Source organism: Nipponia nippon, unplaced genomic scaffold, assembly GCF_047370975.1.
Source record: "Nipponia nippon isolate SJK-2023a ecotype South Korea unplaced genomic scaffold, ASM4737097v1 scaffold_2, whole genome shotgun sequence".
Taxonomy (NCBI): domain Eukaryota; kingdom Metazoa; phylum Chordata; class Aves; order Pelecaniformes; family Threskiornithidae; genus Nipponia; species Nipponia nippon.
Genome location: NW_028262336.1, coordinates 61572852 through 61590902, shown reverse-complemented (window position 1 = coordinate 61590902; position 18051 = coordinate 61572852). Strand labels below are relative to the sequence as shown.

Here is an 18051-nt window from a genome sequence, read left to right as displayed (position 1 = left end):
CAGAGTTTTAATTGCTTGTGAGATTGAACGCGTATCGGCAGTATCATGGGATTGTTCTGTGCATTTTATTAACAACACAGCTGCAAGGTTATGCTACATTGACAATTTAAACATAGTAATGTGTTTATAGTTAAGGAAAACAGAGAGTAAATCTGAGCTGACAGAAGGTGAGCTATGTGAACTCATGCAGCCTTGCAGCTCTGGGCTATCTGGTGCGCGACTTGGGGTTTAAAATGGTGCAGTTAATGTCAAATCTTTCCCACAACATGGTTTCTGTAATACCCATTGGTCAGCCTGTCCAACATCTATGAAAGACCATGGGTCTCTTGCATCTTTTGCTCACTGGGGTGCTGCTTCTAATTTTAGAAAGACAACTTGACTCATCTCTTGTTTGGTTTTCACTGTGCAGATGTACAAAAACCCCATTAACAGCTTCCATGTTTTTGTTTGGAGTGGAAAAGAACCTGGTCAACAGCTGTCATCGGGTGATAATTTTACCCCAGCAGATACCGGGGGTATATCTGGTATCATTCTCACCGTTCGTGTATTTATCGGGTATTCATACCTCAGTATGGTAGAGTATCTTGAGTCTGCCTTTCCCCGTTTACAAGTCACGCACATTCATTTAAGCCAATTAGCTGTATATTCCTGTTATAATGCCGTCAGTGATGAGAAATCACTGGAGAACATAAATTCTATTGTATATCTATATTTACAGCTCGCAGATCTCATCCCAAGTCTATGATGTGGAGGAGAACTCTACTGTCTTCCAACAGCTCTGGTTTAGCTCCTAACCAGGAGTCAGAGGACATCATAAAAAGCTTGTCAGCTTAGAAACACTCACAAAAATGTCAAATGTTTGACTAACGTTACCTAATGCAAAGCTCATTTTATCACAAGCAGAACAGGACCTATATCTTCACTTCATTGTTTCTTTCTTATGTGACAGGTCTAACTTCTAGTGAAGAATGCAGAGCTGTGGCTGGTCCTTTAAAATAGGGTAATGACTAAATCCATGACAAAAGCCCTTTCATTTGATAAGATTAAAATGCCCTATGCCCAAACTTGTGCAGTCCAGATATGGAAGCATGCAGGCACCACACTGTCTCGCTTTTGTGGCTCCTAAAAATTACTGCTGTGTTCGGGGAAGAGCCAAGGCAGAAGAGAAAGCACTGTTCAGATGATAATCCCTTCATTATGCTGCATCATTTACTGCTTGTATCCTTTAGGACGTCCAAAGAGGAAACTAAGCCAGCCATGTCTCTAAGGAACCCCAGAAGACGGCAGACCATAAGACTTTGTTATGTTATGATAACCAGGAAGCAGCACATGACGTTGTTTTAACCTCATTCTCTTGCTTATCCACTGAATAACTGAGCGAGAGTCTCTTTTAGGCACAGACTTGTGGCATTAATATTTAATGTAGATTTGAAACCTTTTCACATCTTCTCTCCACTGTGCTGCCTTCCCACTCTCCTTCATGTTGATATGCACGGACAGGGCTTTACCTGATCTCATGCTGATTCTGTATCTGTTTCTAGTGAAGCTAATCCTCATTTTTTCCAGCAGTCACTAGTTAAATTGTTGACCTGCATTTGTTCTGCATAGTAGCTTATGTGTTAACAAAATAGAAGCATTTAAAAATTTTCACTTGCTAGAGACAATGTGGCAGAAGAATACATATAAAGCCAAATCTAGGGCCCATACAGCCCCTGAGACAGCCTCTTGTCTCTGACTACGGCCAGCTGCAGGTACTTGTAAAAATATTAGCTGAACAAGGCTAATGAGAGTTTGTCTGTATTTGTTATACTCTCCTGTTTCGCAGTAATAGCATTTCAGACATCCCGTCAGCAAAAGGTCATGCCCATACTCAGCAGTTACTAATTAACTTTCCCTGCACAGCTCTGTCTAGTCCCTTTTTAAACTTATCTTTCTTGCCTCCACAACATCCCATGGAAATGACTTGCACATTAATCATTAAACACTAACTGCATACTGTGATTAAAAAGGAACACTCCGCTGCTTTTTCTTAATCTGCCACTCAATAGTTTAGCTAGGCACCCTTCTCTCTGAGTATGTGAGAAAGAACGAACACATCTTTTCCTGCTCACTTTCTCCATTACCGTTCGTGACTCAAGATCCTCTCAGCATTTCCAAGCTGAAGAGCTTTCTACCAAACTATATCCTTTGATTCAACCACCTAACATGATTCGATGTACCTAACCCTACATTGAATCTTGACCTTTTTGGTGCCATTCTCCCTTCCTTTCCTAACAATACCAGATAGCCCATCCGGCAGACTGAGACAGACATCACTGAGACGATGCTTTCAGAGAACTAGTCACAGTGATATCAATGTGCCTTTCCTGAACACAGACAGTGAAAGAAGAGCCGCCTGTTGGTACGGCTAATACTGGTTTTCCACAGGCACAAAAAGCTTTTGTATTTTTCTACACTAAATTTAAATGCCTCCTTTTATCAGACAGTTCTGTGAGAAGATTTAATAAGACCCTCCCATAGCTCTTACAGCATGTTTTAATGTGTTTGACCAGCCTAAATAATTCTGTAGCACACACAAGGTCTGTCACCTCACCTTTTCGAGAGCAACAAGCTAAAAGTCCCAGCACAGATGTGAGTAGGACCCCCCTGAGAGCTCTCCTGGCAGGTTAGCAGCACCAGTGACCTGAACCACTCTAAGTCAGACAGTGTGATATGCCATCATTTTTTACTTAACAGCGCTCAAAGAAAATTGCAGACTAAAGTGCTCCTGTTAACAGTGGGAGGGAAAGAGGATGCCGGTCTCTTCTCTCCCTTGTAGGAGTCTGGTGCTATCATTCAAGATTAAGAAAAGTGGTTCCAGACTAGAAGTGACAGGACTCTGCAGCTTATCTTAGGTTCAGATGGACACCAACCCCCTGTTACTCTACAGATGATGGAGGAAATTCTTGCTAGACAGAAGAAAAAAGGGGGTAACATGCATCATGGAAATCGCATTCCCATGGCATTTCTGGAGCTCAGTGATCAACATGATAATTAAGCCGTTCTGGTGTGAATTGCATTCATCCTGCAGCTGACTCATATAAAAGTGCCAGGTTTGATGTTGCAAGATGCACCAGTGTTTCACACTGTGACACGCTGAAGCTGCTCCTGGTCTGTGCCAGCGATGTTCCAGCTATTACAATCCATGAATGAATTCTCAGACTGAAGAGGCCAAGTGAGTTGTGAAAACATTGCTCTTTCTTATTGCCTTATCAGTACAGACTGAGAGGAAATCCAAAAAGATCTGTGGCAAGCCACGTATTCCAATAATTCCTTGAACTTGGCCGTGAACTGGAGGAGCAACCACCAGAGAATTATCTGAATTAGTTCAAAAGGCCTGTGGACTTTCGCTCCAAAATCCAAAGAATTTATGAGGAAACAAAAACCATCTTTTTGGTGAAGATACCAAAGAGCTGGATATTTCTTTTCTCAGCACATTGGGTTGAAGATTAAATCTTCTCGAGTTTTTCACCAGAAAGCCTAAAGAACATCCTAGCTCCTGAAGAAAAGCCAAAACTGCAGTGGTGAGAGAGATTCAACCTCACACTTCACTTGCTTTGGGACAAAGAATTCAGCCCAGCTTTCCCATGTCCCAGGCAAAGGTTCTTCCTGGAAATTATTTTGGCCAAAATTAATTCATTTTTTAAAGGATTTTAGGTGTTAATAAATTGGCATTTTCCAGTGACTAAAGCTTGAATCAAGAAGACTCTGTTCTTCTCCAATTACACTGGCTTCTCCCATAGTGAAGAAAAACTTGCCATCTTATTTTATGAAGTTGCCTAATTAAGTAATTTCCTTTCTCTCTTTAATTTTTAAAGCACTTGCAGTCAAAACAGCTTCAATTTGAGCCTGACTGTACCAATATTTACTCATTGCACTACATACATAGCCAAAAATGATCCTAACTGCTTAAGCACTGATGCCAGCTTCTGCCTTTGCAGAGCCTGTTAAAACAAAAAAGTCCTCTCTGTGTTTTTACCATTTATTTCATTTGGCAGCGGCATGCAAAAGAGAAAAAATGTACTGAGGGCTGATCTGCTCCTTCCAATATGAATTATCAGTACCTTAAATGAGCCACAACAAAACCAAAGCTCTGGTTTGCAGTACACAAACCCGTGTTATGGCAGGTACAGCCTACCTGGAGCAGCAATCGCCTGTCCTTAAGGAAGAAATCTTTCGTTCTCTTGCTTAGCTACAACCTTCATGTAGGAACTTAACAGTTAAATATTTCAAGGGCTGATAAGGAAAAGTGGGAACCTGCCAAACCCACGTTTATGGGAACGTAAGTCAAGTGAAGGTTTGCTTTTCTGCAATCTTATTATCACATATCCCGTTCATACTCTTAATCTGCCAACAGGACAGTTCTCGTTGTGCCTCTGCATGCAGGATAAGAGCCTGAAGTTAGCGGGAGCTTTGCCTTTATCTTGAGTGGGAATAGGATTGTACCCCATTGTATGCCTCAAGCATCATTCATCCCTAAAAACTGTGTGCTCTATTCAAGTTCAATGTGGCATCTGCTCACATGTCATACCAGCGACGGGGAGCAAGATTTGCTTTCCGGTAGCTGGCTGCGTATGCTAATTATTGAGACGAGACCTTTAGACCCCTCCCACGCAAGAACCGCTTCAGCAAGCTGTTCTGCAGCATGAGTCCTATTTGGTCTGAGCCTTTTGTGCAAGAGTTTTGGGCAAATGGATTTACTGGAAAAGGCATCTGCAAGGCTTTGTTATAATTCTCAGAAACAGTTGTTTAAGGGAAGAGCTGTCACATGTCACAACCAAGTGCTCTTTAGGAAAATTCCCCCCCAAAATGTTACTTGCTTTTTTTCCTTCGCTTTTGAAAGCGAGGCTCATTGCACAGTTCCTTTTCACACTGGAAAGTGCTATGTATCCCAGTGAAGTGTGCGTGCCTTTCACGCAGCTTCTTTTACTTACGGACCTGATCTGTTTCTGACTAAAGTTATTGGAAAGGCTCCCATCACCTGCAGGGAGATGGTGATGGAAAACTGGAGAATGACTGGAATTTTAAAATGGGCTTGAAGAGACCCAGAAATATGTATATCTGTATAAAGGCAAATCAGGGGTTTTTTTTGCTTCATATTCTGTGAAGTACTGAAGGCAACCCTCATGCCGCTTGGGATACTAATGCAGCAGAAATAATGAGTAACTGTGAGACTGCTCGAGTGCAATTACTAGTGTATATAGATTTTGTGTATCTGCAGCCCACAATGACAATCCACAATTGCTCTTGAGAATCTCACGCTCAGCTGGAAACGTGTACACAGTTTGCGCTGAAGACATTTCCACTGGTTTTCGGGAAGCCGAAATTCTCAGCCCTTATTCACTACATGTCTTTCCTGACCTGGGTCTTTTAAAGCCCTTTCACTTCTGGGTTCAAGTTATCCACTGAGCTCGTATACCCATTGAGTCCTTAATCTGAAGAGCAGTGGCATTGAAGCTGGGACAGTACTAAGAAAAAAAACCCTTAGAGGGCTAATTGAAAACCTATAGTTATCCATACTCTGATCGTGCTCCCGCCAGCCTGTCTTCCCTTCCTCCAGGCCTTCCCTTGCCTCTTTCCAGAATGACAGCTCTGGGCATAAGTTTCTAAACTTTTGTTTCATTCCACATTAAATCCTGTTTTGATTTTGGACAGGGCCGGTTTTATTCTGCCTAGCCACATCTAGCACAGTTTCAACAGTACCATCCCACAAGTATTTAATTAGGTACTACTACCAAAGCTGTCAAAGTGGCGTGTCCTTGTCTCAGAGCCTTCAAAAGTAATGCAGCTTCTGAAAAAAAAAACATCCCAAGAGGTTTCTGAGCTGTGCCGGGACAGGGTAGAGCAGTGCTTGAATGACAGGCACATTCTGGGCAACAGCAATCAGCAGACTAGGGATGAACTGAAAGGGCAGCTGGGTGCACTTCGGAATAGAGGCAAGCTGTCAGAAATGAAGAAAGAGCTTCTCATCTCAGTGTGTTTCAGGTTTAAGCCAATTAGTCTCAGGCCAAATTCTCGCTGAACAGTTAGTCTTCAGCCAAGTTACTACTGAACAATCTTTCTGCATGACATCTTATGTCACAGTTCTATTTTTTTAAGAGAAAACTTGATGAAAACTCTGGGATCTTCCCCAGCACACAACATTGCCATCTGCATCGCCTAGGCAAAAGCTGCTCCGTGCTCTCACACCTTGTTCTTTCCACTGCCGCTGGCAGGGACAGCATTGCACCACACTCAGCTGCTAATCAGTGCAAATTTCACCCAACCTTTGACTAATCCTTAGAGGCATTTCAGCCCCCTGTAACCCAGCCCAGCTGGATGCCAAGCTGTGTACTTGCAGCTGGTCTCTTTATGGTATGTTCAGCAAGGGTGCGCAGGGAAAGTGTATGCAGACAGGAGGAGGTTTCGCTCTCCCTGGAGGCTCCATCTCCTGTTTTCCCGTTACAGGGCTTTTCCAGAACAGCTTCTTTCGGCCCCTCAGTCCAATGTGCCAGTTGTAGATACAGAATTTCTCTCCACTTGCAGGCGGGAGCTCATGGTTTGTACCATCTGCAGCTTTACCACCACAGGCCTCACTCGACCCTTTGCGGAAGGGTGGGGGCAAGAGGAGAAAAAGTTCTTCTTCCTTATCGCATTGTAATTGTGCTTATCCCTAGAACATACCTTGCGTTTCTTCCAGCTGATTTTCAACTTTGGCATGTAAAAGTCCCATAAATCAACGAAACATGTTAAATAAAAAAAGGAAAAAAATTAATTTCATTAAAGGAGTTTGCTTTACAATTAGTTTTATTAGGAAAAGTTCCTGCAATGATCTGAATAGCAAAGATATATCTTATGGCAATGTAACCATTAGAAAGCTGCACAATGGCTGTGACCTTGTAGTTCTGAACTATGAATTTCAGTTCTATTTTTTTTAAACCATTTTTTATTGCTTTTTCTTTTTCATTTCTTCCAAGTAATATCAGGGGATTTACAGTACCTGTAACTGAAAATGCAAATGTTCTTATTTGAGACTGGTTACAAAATTACAGGAGGACAATCAGAAGCCAAATTCAATAGAAAAGCCTTGAGCAACTTTTGCGGGCTGCATGATCGATAGAAGTGTCAGTGTCAATAACCTAACATGTTTGTTAACTAGCTGCTGACGTCCAAATTCCTGCAGCCAAAATAACCACTGTGTAAGTAAGTCACCCAAAAAACAAACAGTGAAGGAAAGAAACTACAGTGTTTCCCTGGCTAAAACAAATAACACAGGGTGGAAGCTTATATAGAAAGAAGAAAAAAAAAGCAAAAGGAAATGTTAAATAAAGGTTCTTTTGGAAATGCAAAATCACAAAGTTAATTATATAGCTATATTGTTATTGATCTGTGAACCTGAACCTAAATTGAATTATATGTTTATATAAAATGTGTATTTGTGTCCACAGACTGAGAAAGGTAGCATGCGGAAGAGGTGCTAAGGTTAATTTTGCATACTGCTATTTGTAAAGGTCACTGGAGGCTTCCAAAGAAAACCTCTCAGATTTTATGCCATACTGAGTTCAAACATTCAGCAATGAAACGCAGCCTCAGAGTACCGAAAGTACATCTGGTATTTCCATGAAGTTCAACCACATATCTGTCCCTAGCTAGAACTGACGGGAAAACTTGGGCTGCTGGAAGGTACTCGGCTCTCCTTTGCAGGTTGAGTCTGTTTTTTGCTCACTTAAGCTTCTCTTTTTAAGGACTGTTTCCAGCATGCTCCAGAACAAGCTCCAATGCATTAATGGGGTAACAAAGAATCAAAATTTTCTCTACTTCAGTGAACACAGAGAAAAGGTTAACTCTGAAGTAGTCCACAAAAACTCTGATAAAGCTGTTGGAACTCCTACAGGTCCTGTTAAAGAAGGACCTGACATGTTAAACTGATGCATGGGTACATTGCTGCCTGGGGGAAGAGGGAAAGACTCCACAAACCCTTGCACAGGACCTTGGAGGAAAAAGCTGGGACGTAGCTTGAGGGGACTTCACAAGGTCATCTAATCTGTGCTTTTGTCCTGAAGTATGGCTGGTAGATCTGCAACATCCTAATGGATTTAACATACTCATAAAGACGTCATAGTCCCCCCCATCATAGTCTGTTTCTGTACTTAAACTAGAAAAACTTTCTTCAGCTGAAGAGTTTTTCCTAATGTAGAACTAGGTTTCCCTAATATAGTACATATAAATGTTTATTTTCCCATGCAAAACTGAAGAGGTTACTGCTTGTCCTAGTCCAGTGAACATGGAAAACAACTGTCTGCAATCTTCTTGCCATTTTGGAAGTCTGTTATCGTGTTATCAGTATTCCCTTAGTCTTGTCTTATATAAACAAACTCAGTTTTTAAAATCTATTCCCAGAAAATCATATTTTCCAAAACTCTTCTTCCTGGATCTCTGTTCTGGATTCTCTGCAATTTATGCGAATCTTTCTCAAAATGTGATTCCAAAACTCGATAAAGTTTGAATGCCAGATAAGGTCTTCCCAATAAGGGTAGAGTAGAATAAATACCTCTCATGTTATATGAAAAAGAACTCTGTTAGTACATGACAATACAAATTGTCTTTGTTGCAACCGCTTTTCATTATTGACTTAATTTCTGGTTGACTTTCTTTTCCACGTGCCTTGCAGAGCTGCTATTGCCTAATCAGTTCCCTAAATACCACTGAATTTTTTTCCCCAGTATTTTCTTTCTTGGATTTATGCTCATCAGTTTTGTACCATCACCCCAACATACCAGACTCACTTTGACCTTTGCTGTTTGTCTTCAAAGTGCTTCCACCCTTTCTTACTGTAATTTGAAGTATAAATTCATGAAACTATTCCCTAGTCCATCACCAACATTGTTAACCTAAATGATTAGGTTAGGTAGAGTCAAACCATTTCCAGGAATTAAATTTGCAACATTGCCTTGAAGTATCCCTGTTTCACAGAAATCCATTGTTGACTACTCCATGAGTAGCGTTCAAACTAGCTGAGCATCAACCTTACATTCCCACCATCACCACATTTCCCTAGCTTACTTATGGCACTCCTCAAAACCCTTACTAAATCTGAGGTATACCACAACTACTGCTCCCTCTTTAACACTAAGCCAGTTATCCTGGAAAAGAGGAAACAGAACTGCTAAGGCACGTTTTGTTCTTGGCAGATCCACCTTGTTTTTAATCAGCTTTTTGTTTCTTACATGCGTTCTTGTTCCTTAGATACTCCTTGGAATTTCTTCCAAAGATACCCTCCTACCTGTCTGCCTCACATCGATTCGGGGCTTCCTTCCTTTATTTGGAATGCTATTGTTTTGTAGTCTCCTATAACTCACATTACCATCTGACCTCTGGCTGAATTGAATTTCAAACAGATTTAATTACCGTCCCTTATCTATTAACTTCCTCTGCCTCTACAATAAAAAGTTGCCACTAACACATTCCCAGAACTTGCTGGATCATCTGTGTCCTCCTCTGTTTCTTTCCCAACAGATATTTGAATAGTTCAGATCTCCACTACTGGCAAATCCTTAACTCTGTCTTGACTGTGAGACTGAATCTCTTCTTTTCCCTTTTTATTTTTACCTAAAAACATTGAACAAGTCTGCCTTTCATCTCTTTCTGGACTTCAGAAGAATCGTATACAATCTGACTGTGTAGCCAAAAAACTCTCACGTGCGTTTCTTGTTCCCTCCTGTACCTTTGTATACCAGCATCCTAGTATAATCTAGTGTTGTTATTAACTGGCAAGATTGCAGTAAAACATCTCACAGTATATTGATAAAAATAGAAGAGCAAGAATTATATGAAACTGCAGACTAAAGTGAAAAAGAATACGGGATAAAGATATAGAGATAAATTATATATTACATAAATATATATCTCAGTAGTGTTTCTATAGTGTATATATATATACATATAAAAGAATAAATTCAGAGGGAATGTCTTTTATTTGAAATAATGGAACATTAAGCCTTTATTTAAAATCAGATATTAACTACTAAAGTTTTTTTTAATGTTTATTTTGAAAGACTTTTCTCATGTGGAACATGTTTAGCTCTCTGACACAATCTGTGAGCAGGAAATTAACTAACACAAAATACATTTCTCTCATTTCTTCCATTTTCTCTAATTGTGTCATTATGTATTGGGAATGACATAAGTAAATCAGTACCACAAGTTGCAGGAGACTGGGAAAATCTTTGATCCAAAAGAATACAACCAGCCTAGTATCCATTTGGAAGGAAATCTAAGGCTTTCCTAGGGAAAAACAAGGAATGCGGAAGAGCTGCCAGAACTGACAAAACCATCAGACAATCCCAGTGCAAAGGAAGGTTTTAAGGTAGGTAAGGACCAACAAGGTTGCATAAGGAGCTCTCTCATGAGTTTCAAATGCAAAAGGAATTGTACAAAAGTGAGAACTAGGATCAACAGCCACATCTATAAATAGTCTGTATTCATAAAACCCAAAAAGCTAACAGACAGAATGAGGCACAACTAGTTCATTCCTTCAAGTGAAGGACTGAGGAAGGAGACCTAAGAAGGGCTGCCCTTTCTCCATCCTTCCCAAATCCTCCCCCTTCCAGGGAGGCAGAGCAATGCCGCACTCCCAGAAACAGGCAGAAGCAAGGTCGGGGAGAGGGAGCCAGACCACCTCCCGGGAAGCATCTGGGCCGGGGACCTCCTCTCCCCGCTCCCTGGGATGAGCCTGCCTCCTACATTAGCCACTCATCAGAAGAAAACCGTGACAGTTGCGGGACCAGACGCTCGTGTCCCCCTTTCCCCTGACTGTTTCAGCATTCGGGCGGGTGCAGTCTGGCACTCTTCTGGCGTGGAGTTTCAGTTTCCTCACTCTAAAAAACAGCTTAGATCTGGTCTTTCCCCTTCCCTGGGGAAGTAGTGCATCCTAAGTACTATGCAAAGGCAGGAGCCATCAACACCTACGGCTGTGTCACAGTGCAGCTTTTCAGGCTGCCCCTTGGTGCCAAATGTTTCTCTGCAGAAGTCTGAATATTGGCACAGCTCTAATAGCACATCGCTCTACAACACGCACTTCTGTGCACGTATCAGCATCCAACTGTAGGCACTTCAGAAATTTTCAGGCCACATAGAGTTAGACCTGGAGTGTTAGAAAATGCTAGAAATTAGGAGTTGTTGTTGTCTTGGATCTACAGACCAAGGTGCAGGATGTGCAGAACTTAGACACACTGCAAGTTCAGGGATTCAAAGTTCACATTTAAGGAAAAAGATGGTGTTTCAGTCTATAGGTCTGGTTGACCCACTGCAAGTCAGAATGGAGAATGACAGATGACCTCTGTCTTGAGATGTGGATGAGGGAATATATTTCAAAGCCAAACACAATGTCTCCTCTTTGTATGTGCAGAGACCTGCTGTATATGCAGTGTGGAAGGATGCAAGTTAAGTGCTTAATAGTTTCTGAAAAAAGCAGCTCAAGAACCCAATGGCCTTCAGCATTAGTTTACGCCTTTCCTAGAAAAAGTGTAGGTTTGTTCCCAGACAAGGAAGGAAAAGTACTTCTTTATAGGAACCAAAGAGCTATTTTCCAGTTTGAGTAGTCATCAGCTGGCAGATGTTTGTGGAAAAGCTTTCCTTCTCAGCTGAAGCCAGGAAAGCAGTACAGAGATACTGAGTGAGAACATATGGCATGACTTCATATTTTATCGCCTCGTAGCCAAATTGCAAGAGACGGCTAGCCCAAAAACAGGAAGGAGAGATGTGAAAAATGTCAGGGTGGAGACTGAGACTGGATGCAGTCAGAAGTGGACCGAGGCAGGGAGTCGTAAACAGTAGTGGAGGGGTCAGGATCGGTGGAAGAAGTAGTCATGGAAGAGGCAAACAGTAGAAATAACACCACAATGCCTGATTTTGAATGGCAGTATTTTTCTGTGTCCACCCACAATAAATGTGTTATACACTGCAGTACTATTTCTCTAATTGACATCCTCCATCCCTTTGACTCCAGCCGGGCCTGGCTTGACTAATATTCAACTACCATAGTGATTTTTAATAAACAAAAAGCTATTTTAGGAAAACATGCACTCAAAAAAAGGTGTTTGAAGAATATAAATAAGATTGTGAAATCAAGCCTTCTGAAATCAGGCAATGTAAGAATTGAGGTAAAGACACATTCTTTAAATACATGATGCTTTATATTCTTTTTTCCCACCTTGCAGAGCACAGGATGGACCAAGCCATGGAAGTGAATCAGGCCTGCGCCATACAGGAGGTTGTTCATGGTAGGATTCCTTTCTTATTCACTGCAAAAGCTGGAAGCTAGTAAAGGATGAAGCAGGGACTGGAGAAAGAGAAGACTGATTCTTTTTTTTTAGGATTAGAATGTTGCCTTTGAGAATCAGATTTCATCCTTAGCTCTGCCATGAAGCTCCTGTGGAATGACAAACAAGTCATGTAAACCAAATACGCAGGGGTGATTACTAATGTTCTGTCCATCCTTTGACACCCAGCTGGATCATTAAATTATTTCTTGCAAATGAGGCAGCAAAGAAACTTTGAATTTACTGGTCAAAGAAGGTTAGCTGCATGTATGGACACCTGGTTGTTAATGTCCTTGATAAATGCAAAGACATTGCAGATAAGCAATAGTTTTGAGTACTTTAAGAAAACTTTCCTGAGTTTTTTTCTTTCTTATTCTGCAGTAGTATATAATCAGAGTTATTCTGTTGTCAAAAGAAACCCAAAACACACAGAAAAGTTTTCATAAGTTTTGTCTAGGTGAAAATTAGGAGAACTGTTGGACACCTTCTTTCTTTCCTTCCATCCTGCACTTGTGTGTATTCGTTACGAGATAGAGGAAGTGGTTCCCCAAGCCCATAGAGCAAACATAGCTTTGAAAAACAGCACTGAGACCCTGCCTTTAAACTCTGGAGAGCCACAAGGTCCAGGCAGTGGATTCAGGAGCCCCCAGCATTTCTGATGTTCTGAAATGCTCTCGGGGGCCTGTGAGAGCAACAAATCACTCAAGTTCATTAGGTTTTTTTTAAAGAATGTATTAAGCTATTGAGTAGTAAGTTGCAGAAGTCTAAAATACTTCAGAGGGAAGCATATGTCCCTCAAGCTAATGGCATGCCAAACTAAAATATCCAAGCTCTAGTGTTGGCTTTAGTCTAATTCTGCTGTGTCCGTGAATATGAATGTAAGGAAAGTCAACAACTTTTGAATGCAAGGAAGTCAAAAGGTGAGCAAACAAATCACATGCCGCAAAAAGTAACAGTGCTAACTTTAAAATTACCCTTTTCTTCAACCAAAACATGCACACATTAACTATTTGTCCTAAAGGGACAAGTTCAGACCAAGTGAAAAAAGCTGCAACTATGTTAGTCACTCAACAACCTACTGTGTTTTGTTAGGAGTCTGGCATTTATTTCACAGCCTAAATCTAGCTCTCTCACATGAACCTGGAGTCACCACTCTTACAGTGTTTAAATGACATGAGAAATGCAGAAGGTTGAAAATACAATACTATCAACATCTGCATTAAAAAAAATCCATTAAAAATGCGTCAGCTCACATTATTTTATTGTAATACACAAATACCTCGTGGTCTCTGATTCCATGAATTAAAGCTTTACTCAGCTCACATGGAAAGGCTGAATGACAGTATATGACCACAAGTATCGATGAGTTAGTGACATATTTTGGTTGGTATCGAAAAAATGAATTACATGCCCAATTTCATGTTAGATATACAGCAAGGGGTCAAAGGCTCCCACCTCGTGAGCCAATCTGAACTGCCTCAGCCCTGAGGAAAACATCCCTATATTAGGAACTGAAGTCAAAGTAACTGCATCCAAACACCCACACAGGATGAGGAACAGCCAGGCCTGGGGCACTCTGTTGGCTTGACATCACCTGGGACTTTGGCTGACCAGAGAAAATAGCCTGAAATGAAGAAGGGGCTGCACCACCGAAGTAGAGATGTGCCACTAGTGTAACAGGGCTTTCCCCTTTCTCACAGGAGGCAATACAAGAGATGGGGCCTGGAGGGCAGACAGGGTGCCCTGGCCACCGTGAGGAGTGGGATGTAAGAGAATGGGGGAGTTGTGCTTCTCCCAAAATAAAAGCCTGTTTGTTTCAGGCTACAGCGACATTATGGTCCAATATGCCTATGTCAGCAGGCCACTTGTTTTTAAATACTTTTTCTCCCTCTCTGGTGTTTCTTTCAATGACTGAGCAAAATGCTTTGTTTTGAAAGGAAAAATTGAGTGCCCAGAAACCGAGGGGCTCCAAAGAGCTGAAGAGCGAGCCTGCAATGCTGCCAGGTCTTGGGTTGTGAGGTCCTGTCTGCGCCACACCAAAACACCAAGGCCTGACATCTCCACTCAGGTCTCCACCCATCCACTGTGCAGGCTGCTCTGTTTTCTCCCCCCATGCAGGAGGTTGGGTCCCACCATGTGCCCCCTCCTGTTCTCCTCTGCCTCGAGAGAGCAGAGGAAAGGAAGAGGTGTGAGAAGATGCAGTGGAGTTTTCTTTCTCCCCTGCCTGAGCAAGATGTCTTGGGAAGAGAGGAAGCAGAATGACTACTGCTTGCAGGTGAGCTGTGCTGGAACTGGTCTCTTTGCTCTCCCTCCCCATCTCCATACTGAAACAGCCCCCAAGCAGGAGGGAAGGGAAGAGTCCTGCCTGCTTCTGCTGGGTTTTCTGAATGGTTGCTCTTCAGTGGAAGGTGGGTAAATGGGGATAGCATCCACTAAGAGAGGATTCCTACCCCTCCTGAGCTCATCTGCAAGAGTCCTGCACATAGCTCATCACCTAAGAGTCGCACCAGCTCCCGGTGAGGCTTCATGACCAGCACAGAAAGCTGCGTGGATTTGCAACAGTTGCAAAGGTACACAGCTGAAGAAAATGAGCCCATCCCACCACCCTGAGCCAGCTTGTTGTTCAGCTGGTCCCCTTGCATCCACTTTGCTGAAATATATGCTGCAAGCATAATAAATGAAAGGAAGATGGAAAAAAAGAAAGTGATGAAACTGGACCAACTGCCTGGAGAGACCTAGGACCAAGGATAATCTCTGTAAACTATGTTTTGCCTGTGCAAACAAGCTGTGGCATGCTCAGACCTCCTCAAAGCATTGCATCATAATAATTTGTTTTTAATAATAAGATGACTAAAGTCCCATGATTCACTTTTAAACATCATTGTAAAAGTAGCTTTTAATTAGTTTGCTTAATAAAAAAACAAATAGAATGAATGCCAGTGTTAAATATTACAAGCTCTAAATCTAAACTACAAAGTTGGTGACTGAAGTACATGCAGCCTCAGACTGCCTCTGCATAACCAGTGTGTCCCATACTGGGTAGACAGTCGATGAAAACTTGAGTTACTGAATGAAGGAGGGGTGAGGGTATTGCTCTTGGGTAAATCAACATTCTGCTTTTATAATTAAAGTTAAAAAAACCCCAACATCCAGGCACAGGCACTAATCCTGAAATGTGATCCCATGTGTAGCTTCTGTCAAGCCTTTAGCAGTTGTGTTTCAGCAGCTGGTTTCTGTGTCCTAAAGCACTCTTCCAGGGCTGGGAGTTGGATGCCACTGCCACTTATCATTACTGTGCTCTTTGCTCCTTGTCTGTAGTGACCTGACATTCCCAACAGAGACTTCACTCCTGCTGCTTGCTTGCAGTCTGAGGGATCCTGCTGGCCTTAGCCGGGAAGCTCCTGCAAACCTTGCTGGGACAATGTTGCTCCATCGTGGTTCCCAGTGCACTGTTGTAGAAGTCATTTTTAGCTCAAATAAGGATCCAGAGACCTGCTGAAGCCTTAGACTGCAAGCTGTGAACTTTCACCTAGATATGCTGACCGTATGCTGAAGTCCTACCTAGCTACATGAAGGAAGGCCCTGAAACCAGTGCAAACCAGGAACATAAGGGAGGCGAAACCATCAGCAGAAGCTGCAGCTAGCAAGATAGGAAAAAGAATGACCTGCCTGGAGACTGGGAAAGGATCTAATAAGGAACAAGAAGACCCCATACCCAAATATTACTATTGGACCGAACTGTTGCATGAAGGGAGGGGAACATAGACTGTAAGGGTATAATTGCCCAGGGATTTCTTTGTTCAGGGTCCCTCTCCAGAGGCACCCAGCTCGAGCTGCTCTTCACCGCTGTTCCACTCCGTAAATTCACCTGGCGTACGTCATGTCAGAGACTCTGCTTCGGGGAAGCCGTGGGTCGAGCCTGAGGGGAGAGGAAGCACGCGAGGTGGGTGTGTGTGTGAGCGAGGAGTCGAAAAGGGGCGCCCGTCAGCTCAGCGGAGCTGCCCGCTGCGAAGGGACCGCGGTCCGAGCAGTTAAAGTCTCGGGTGGTGTGTGCGACTCCCTGGATGGTGTGGGAGTGCTCGGGCGGCTGCTGCTCCCTGAACATGCACGGCCAAGAGTGAATGCCACAGGAGCAGCCGTTAAACAGTAAAATAAACAAGGAGAAAGCAACATTCATGAGACTGAGTGAAAGAGGACAGAGCAGTGTTTAAGGGCCTCCTCCTCCCCGTCTTCTCCGCATAACGCAGGCACTTGATCATATGAAGAGCTAACTCATCTCTTACAACACAGTTTTGTTTAGAGACTGGATCACTCCGTCCAGTAGGAAAGCCAAATCTTATGAAGGGCTATTTTCCAGGAGCAACTGGCATCTCCCAGCAGAGTTTAAAGCAGATTAGGACTTCCGAGATGTCCACAAAAACATATCCAGCAATTGTGTTCAGTGTTTAATTCTTTTGATCTTCCAGCACTTACAAGCTTGAAAGGGCTGTAAATAACGGGCACTGGAGATTTAACTGAGGAAATAACAATAACACAATAATTAAACTCTTAGATGGCATTTTTTATCTTCAGCTCTCTGCCCTTTTTTGATGGAAATAAAGAGCACAAAGTCAGAGGACATGATGTAACCTTGCAGGGAGACCCCCTGCTGTCACACACATCAATTCCCTTTCATAGCTGTACCCAGCTCCAGGTTAAAAGTAATTTCTTTTCCTAGCCATTGCTCCTGCTGAGAAGCTCTTTCAGGACCTCGCTGCTGGAGTGATTAGCGGCCGACTTATTTTTGGTTATGCATTTTTCATCCCAGTCTCCTTCATTAGCAGAAATAAGTACATGCCCTTGCTTTTGTATTCTCTCACTGGATGTGCTTACGGGCAGTTACCATGGCCTGTCTCTCCCTTTCCAGGCAGAAGATAAGCTCATATTGCCTGTTCTCACAAGTTCTCCATTCCCCAAGTGTCCTTGCAGCATTTCACAGCTCTCCCGATGGGAAGCCACCCTCTTCCACCCATCTTTACATTCTCCCATGCAATCCATATTTCCTAAATGGCACCACATCAGCATGGTAATAAAAAAAAAAAAAAAAAGCTTATACATTCTTTCCTAGCAAGAAGCAATCAGTCATACAGCTCTGCCACTCTTAGGTGGAGATGTGAATCTCTGATCTTTACTGTGCTTGCTCCGGCATTTTACTGGCTTAGATTCATCAGGTAAACTACCCATCAGCTGTGATCAAAGGCAGGGCATGTGTTTCTCCCCTGAGCTGATAGCTTTTCTCTACTCACAAGGAGGAGGCCCTAGTCTCCAGCATCCACAGGCTAACCGGGTTATGATGATGAGAGCTGAGAAACCACCGTGGCTTGCCCACTGTCTCCTCTAGAGAGTTCTCAAACCGGCTGAAGACCAGCCATGGTAAGTCCCAGTCAAAAGGCAAAGAGTGATAGCAATATATTGAGGGTACACGTAATGATACCCTTTAATTATTTAGTTCATCTGTGTCCCCACCTTGAAAGCCACAAATTACTTGAGAGAGGTTTTTTTGCAAGTAAACAAATATAGTATCAAATCTTTCCAGTCATAGTCTGGCCTCCCTAGCACTTATGACGAAGCACATTTGGGAGCCAAAGTAAGCAAACAGGATGATTCATCTATCCCACAGCTTAGCAGATGGATGAATCCTCTATAGCCAAGGGAAAACAGGACCTCTGAGGCT

At 42.6% G+C, this 18051-nt stretch overlaps 1 protein-coding gene across 3 annotated transcripts in view; it reads right to left on the bottom strand.

Moving 5' to 3' along the window:
* Positions 1-18051, bottom strand: part of IL1R2 (interleukin 1 receptor type 2) — a 50285-nt gene that overhangs the window by 14047 nt on the left and 18187 nt on the right. Inside the window, exon 9 of one of the 3 annotated variants that reach the window (XM_087759054.1) lies at positions 12225-12448. The exons of 1 other annotated variant lie outside the window; for it this stretch is intronic. In XM_087759054.1, coding sequence (XP_087615180.1) covers positions 12429-12448 — 20 coding nt within the window. In that variant the 3' untranslated portion in view covers positions 12225-12428. Of the gene's footprint in view, positions 1-12224; positions 12449-15417; positions 16258-18051 lie in introns of those variants that run through there. One more of the 3 variants, XM_087759053.1, reaches the window with a different exon arrangement.